Source organism: Saccostrea cucullata, unplaced genomic scaffold, assembly GCF_032062105.1.
Source record: "Saccostrea cucullata isolate Sc308-1 unplaced genomic scaffold, CSIRO_AGI_Scuc_v1 ctg912, whole genome shotgun sequence".
NCBI lineage: Eukaryota > Metazoa > Mollusca > Bivalvia > Ostreida > Ostreidae > Saccostrea > Saccostrea cuccullata.
The window spans coordinates 87,981-94,675 of record NW_026923925.1 but is presented as its reverse complement, the minus strand read 5'-3'; the positions used below and the strand labels follow the sequence as shown (position 1 = coordinate 94,675).

General features: G+C 35.9%; 1 protein-coding gene across 1 annotated transcript; it reads right to left on the bottom strand.

The window, feature by feature from the left end:
- Positions 1–421: 421 nt before the first annotated feature.
- On the bottom strand, positions 422–2,052 carry LOC134265280 (uncharacterized). Its single transcript, XM_062747519.1, has one exon. It carries the CDS (start codon positions 1,896–1,898, stop codon positions 1,026–1,028), a length of 873 nt encoding a protein of 290 aa, XP_062603503.1. The 5' UTR covers positions 1,899–2,052; the 3' UTR covers positions 422–1,025.
- Between the last annotated feature and the right edge of the window lie 4,643 nt (positions 2,053–6,695).

Below are 6,695 nucleotides of genomic sequence, written 5' to 3'. Positions count from 1 at the left end.
CTTTAAATAATGTTTACAAGGGCAATAACTCCCTCTAAGGTATCTTCATTCAGGCATTTGCTTTTCTGTAAAATAGTTTACCTGATATTCACAATTCAAAAGTATCTTTTAGGTAGGAAGTATTTAGGATCACTCAGCATCAGAATTATGCATATTAACCAGTTTTTACATATTTTTCTCAATTCTTTTAACAAAAAATGTACAATTTTTTGATGTTGACATACAGTTCTGTTTATTTATGTTTTGCATCTTAAACAATATGGTGACCTATACATTTTTTGCAATAAATGGAAAGTTTTAAGTATATTGAATGAAAATATATGCAGTTTTTTGTACTTTGAACCCATAAAATTGTGAGTGTGGAAATTCCTTAATTCGCCGATTTCTGATCCATGTGCTGCCTTAACATACCCACGTTTGTACACGACAAATTCATTGATATCTTTAAGATTTAGAATAAGTCGAAACGATCCATTAGATTTTGGTACTGTGAAAACCGTAGATATAAATTCACCATCACAATGACTAGTTTATCTAATTATGCCCTTCTTTTCAAAGGAGAACATGAGATCGTCAATTATCTCAGAATCGCGCTTATTAGCAATTGTTGGCCTAGCCCTTGTTTTGAAACGGAGCTTGATTAAATTCAATTTTTTATCCTTTAACAATGTCAAGAATATAAGGATCTGATGTCAGGTCCTGCCAGTCTTCTATATACTTTGATATACAACCAGCAATGTGTGTACTGACCTGTGACTCTAGAACTTCTTCGCTTTGTAAGGGGTTCGCACACTGCTGCCCTTGTTCCATTATGATGTCTGGGTGTTGTCTTGGGTTTGTTTTCCCCACCCCGTTTTTCCCTTCCTGGAACCACTTGTCCAAGAAGGCCTTGATCCTAAAAAAGGCTTTGTCGATTGTTGGTATTTGTCAACTTTCTTTCCAACTTTGTTGGCCTCCTGAATTAATTTTAATTGATCGGCGATGTTGTCTCCAAAAAGCATTTCGGTGACAGGGACCAGGTTAGATCACAAAGGTCTGTAGTCCGTATGCAGATCAGGCTTGATGTTGCTCCGTCTAAATTCATTCATATCATCGTTGGCCAGAGAGACGAGAACTACAGCATCCATTAGACTTTCGATTAGCGGAGAAATTTCCTCATCCTCTCCTTTTGGATCTTTTTCCAACAATTTTTCCAACACATATGTAACCGGTCCAAGAGCCCGTAGAAGTGAGGATTGAGATTTCTGAAAATCTATATCTTTAGATCTTGTATTGGTAGATATCTTTCTCCAAATTTCGGGATTTACCCTCGGAGCTGAGAGAAACTCACAATTTTCAGGCCGTGGTTTCTTTTCCAAGAGATCAGTTCTTCTTTTTTCATCATCCTTCTTGGTTTGCCGTTCACGAACAATCGATTTTAGAATCTTGGATAGTTCCAAATTAATAGTAGGGCCCGTTTTTTCAGAAGATGTAAATTTGTCAGAAAGTTTAAACAAAATTGAGGTATTTGATTCTGGCTTTGCCTCTTCTTTATCTTGCGAGGAATTTTCCTCTCTGTTTGGATTAATTATCTCCAAGTTATCATTAGATAACTTTGCTTTCTTTGTATCGGGCTCTTCCATAAAACTGTCAATCTGCGCATTAGTGGATTTAATTTCTTCAATTACCAATGATTGGAAATCACTGAATTGCTTCTGCAGTGATTCTATCAACGACTTCATAGAATCTGACAACGACTCCTGACTAGATTTCTGTTCCTTTAATGGAGTACTAGTGCTGGGTCCGGGATTTTGAGGACTACCGAGATTGCTCGGGGCATTTGCCACCTCATACGACAAATCATTGTCTTTTTCGACTTCAAATTCCTTTGCAAGTCTTTGTAACACCGAATCAGTCATAATTCACAATTAAACTGAAAAATCCCGAGTATAATAAATTTCATTGCAGAAGATAAACAAAACACGTGCGCTCGCACTGGTAATAGCAGCAAAACTGATCTGGGAACTAGCAAGCATATCTCACATGACACCACGTGACTGAATGCCGAAGGAGAATTTAAGTGTTATTGAAACTCTCAGCAAAATAAGTATCCCGTCCTAATCGAAAATCATCAGGATTTTTACAGATCACTGAATTGATGATCACACCTTTTAATAGTTTTTCTGCAACAGGGTTTTGAATCACCACTCGGGAAGATTCGTAGTTCGGGGCCACTTTACATCTCGAGGAAGAATGACAACTTTCATGGTTGTTTTTATAGTGATCTATGATATTGTCTAACATCTCTCTGAGCGTATCCGAGTCTCCACCACAGTGTTTGATGGCCCAGTAGAAATGTGTAGAAACGGCGTCCAGTTTATCGTAAATCTCCTCGGACCACGTTTTACCTTCTTTGAACCGTGATCCACTTGAAATAGTGGACATGGCTTTCTTAATATTTTTTATGCCATACCAAATGTCGTTTTGGTTGCAGGTAAATCCATTTTCACGTTCCCTGACTAGTTTGTTAATTCGACATATTTCTGTCATGTGTATGGACGTTGACAGAAACTTATTTGCTGTCAAGATCCACGTAATTTTTTTTAGTTCCAGTTTTTTCATGTCTCTGGGCAACTGGATCATCAGTGGTTGCAATGTGCACACAGTTAAGAACTTTGTGCGTTTTTCTCTCCTATTGCCACCACACTTATGTCCTGGGCATTTTTCCGCCACCCATTCCGTGCGTCAGTTATGATATCAATTCCGTCTAAATTGTCATATAGCCCCACTTCCTCTAGTAAAGCGGTGTGAATAAAGTCTTCGTACTCTTGCTGGACAAATGTCTTGTACATTTTAAAATACGAATTCCGTTTTTCTACGGAAAGAACACTGATTTCTGCTTCTCTGCAAAATCTAGAATAACAGGATGACAGCATACCATTACACAAGAAAGAATGATTAATTCTTTCATTGATAAGATATTTTCCGTTCGGAAGGTAGGGTGAAGATGCCCAAATATACCTGTGTTTAGGACGATTAGTTCTCGAACAACACAGTTTCAAAGAGGTGACATGTCCCCGTTTTATTGCCTTTTTTACCTCCAATTTTCCTTCACAATTTTTCCAGGTACAGCAGCTAAATCCATGAGTTTTTTCACAGAAGGCAACGATGTCACAAAGAAGTCCTGGTTCACCTGACTCTTCTTAACATTAATATAAGTTCCAGGTGTTTTTGGATGATCGTCGTCAGCTAATGACTTCTTCCATGTAGACAGCAAATTTTCAATGATGTAGGCATTGTTAACAGGTCTACCCAATTGTTTGACTAACATTTCCCTGACTTCCTGAAGACTTTGCATAATATTAATTTTCTTGTCTTTATTAGCTGGTATTTCTAACTTAAAAGTTGGAGGACGCTTTCGTTTGTTTTCAGCCATGATATAGTTTCTCAGTAATGATAAAGATTGCCAGATATTGCAGAAGTGTCCATGTATTTCTAGGACGAGTTCCGTCCTGGGAAACGAGTAATAGTAAGCTGGATATCACTGTGTTCCGCCGTAAATGGATTTAGGATTATTTTCATCTGAATCACTAAAGGAAAGCTAATCAGGTCAACGAATATTGCAAATTCCCCACCCCAGGTACCACCATTCCGCGCCCCATATGTGGGGTTATGCACGGTGGTACAGGAATTTCTGCAGATCCAGTGAACTTCAAAGTGGTACGTCTCCCCCAACTCGGCGTCCAGCTTTATGAAACAGAAATATACATTAAATTACATGTAATTTATGCATATGTGAGGTTGTGAATGTTTTGAATCGCCCGCATGAGGCAGTTATTCCTCTGCCTACTTTTTGCGAATCTTAAAAAAAATCACCAACATTATTGAATATTTAACAACTTAATTATTACTGCATGTAATGATCTTTGTGAATTTCATGCATGAAACAACGCATTTTATTCTGCATAAATGAGGTATCCAAAGGAAATATAATTTATTAGCACTTCTTAGGAGAACGAAAGAAAGACCACTACCCCAAGAACCACCACCCGTGCGACTTTGTCATGAAATATTGATTGTGATTTATAAAGCCTCTGAAGAATTTTTTATATTATTACTTAAGTTATATTGCGAGTGAAAACATTCCATTTTCATGAATAATAAGTGTTGCATCTGATTAACATAAAAACTGAAAATTGATTGATGTTTAATAAATTATAATACATTATAATACATTCCAGGTTATTATATTACTATCAAGTAATTTTCCTCTGCAGTAAGACGCTTTGATGCATTATCTTTCGTCTTCGTTAGTACAATATAAATACGACTCTTTGTATACGTTTTAGTGATTATCTAAATGAAAAATACCTAAGGTTTTCACTTGCCTTCCTCTTGATCTTTTCTGCATTTTTCGTCACCTTTAAAATCCAATTCAATTAATCATGCCTGTAATCAAACACAGTACAAAGGGAAAGAAACATCAAATTCACATATTATGAATAATTTCATCTTATAGTCAGGAAAGAGCACAACATCTTTCATGATTATATTTGCATTGCAATTCCTTTCTTTGAAGTAAGAAGTAAAAAGAAAGGAAGTCATCTAGTTTTGGGAGGCACAGGATGATCACCTTTGAACTACCATTAGAAAAAAATTTTCTTAATCAAACCAAACACCAACTTGGATAAGGTGTCTCAAAATCTGTACACAGAGATCTAACAGACTGCCTTGGTCCTATATAGCCTTATTAGCGTATTATATAGTTCAGATATACTATATTGTAAGACAAGAATATTTTGCGCACTATTAATTTTAGTGCCTTTGGGGCAAGAACCCCTGAAGGCTAAAAAAGAACTTAAAATCAACGAAGAATTTGATGGAAGACCATGCGGTATTAGAAAACGTTATAAAGATGTCTGCCTCATTACCAGATCTCAACCCGAATGCCTGGATATCAATGAAGTATAACCGGCAGAAGAAAACCAAATCTAGGACGAAAGATCACCTTGTTAGAGGGGTAAATGCGTTTTGGGAATCCCCGACTTATGACAAATGCGGCTGCAGAGTGTTCCCCGTATGTCGTATTGAATGATAATGAAGAACTTTTGGATAATGGACTCCCATTCACAGTAAATGTGTTCTGTTGAAATTCTAATGTGCTTTGAAACTTTGTGTACAAACATCTTTTAAATGGTATGACTGTCGTCATGAGAAAAGACCCTTATCTTTTGACGTCACAATGTTCAGAAAACGACTTCAATAAGAATAAAAATAAAATTATTTTGGCGAATTTTTGGAAGGGGATGTGTATTAGTTGTTGTCCAAAGAAGAGAAAAGATCATTATTCTTCTCTGTTGAATATAATATTTGATGAAACATTTATGCATAAGACTTGTAATACAGAACTTGTAATTTCATCTGAAACAGGATGTATTCACTCGTAGGAATTAGACCGGGCGACAAAAACGTTTTCTTCTCATGTGTTGTTGAAATACATGTCTCAGTGACAGGTTTAGCTGTAAGAAAAAAAAACAAGCGTTTTAAACATGATAGTCTTAAAAAAATGATATTTAATTATATGTATATAATTAAATGTTTAGAAATTCTCTGCGACCGCATACAACAAGTCCAACTTGTTGCTTGTGAATTAGAATTATGATCTATGTCAGAGGCTGTGGTGTTGGATCGGTATTTTGAAACTGTGGAAATGTTTGCGGTAATTACTGACCTCGGACTATATACGTCAAGTCAAACAGAGGAATATGGGGGTCCTGGGGTTAGCCGATCGACATGGAGATCTGTCATCTTCTGTTTCTGGGGCATCCTTCGGAGCTTCCGACACAAAGCAAACATGAATGATGTAGGATACGAGTCTCCTTGCTACAAGGATCCATTATTTGGGTTGTTTAAAAATATTAAATCACCCCTAGTCTCTGACTATTACCCCAATTTTTTATACTGTGTCATGTTACAACATGTAGGCAGAGACAGGGTTGGAGTAATATCAGATAACCATATGAAAAATCTTTTAAAGAGAATGAATATCATAGTTCTTTTTTTTTTTTAAACCAGAGTTGCTTTCAGATATTATTAGAAAAAAATCCTCCTGAAAAAAAAGCTGCGTGCAGGAAAAGAGTAATCATTTCAACAGCATCGAAAATGAAATTTTTGACTTGGAAGAGACTTGTAAAATTTAAGTGAACAAGAGACAAAAAAGCTACCAGTAACAGAAACTGCCATTCCCTCCCATTCTGATTTTCAAAGTCTTAAACTAACCTTCTCAATGTCTTTTCATCTAGTTCAATTGCTTTGTAACACCATTAAAAATAGATAAGATTTTGGTCAGATATATTTAATTGATTTTAAGCATATGACAATTTTCTCAAATGTTACATATACTTAAAATCAGAATTTGAGATAGAATATTCTTAAATGTTTTCTACTAATTTATTAAGTCATTAAAAACCTACCATTTTACTCTATTGTTTCGTCTCTATTAGTCATCAAAGAGGAGGGTATCATACTATCTGACTACAAACGTGCCCAAGTCCTCTACCGATCTTCCATCCATATGCCCTTGTTGTACATTATCACGAATCTTCACAAACAGTTGAATTACTCTTCTCTGGAATCCTAAATTAAATTTATCTACTCATTGAATACAAAGTAGTTAGTGCGTATAATAAACATAAGCATGTATTTATACAAATAAA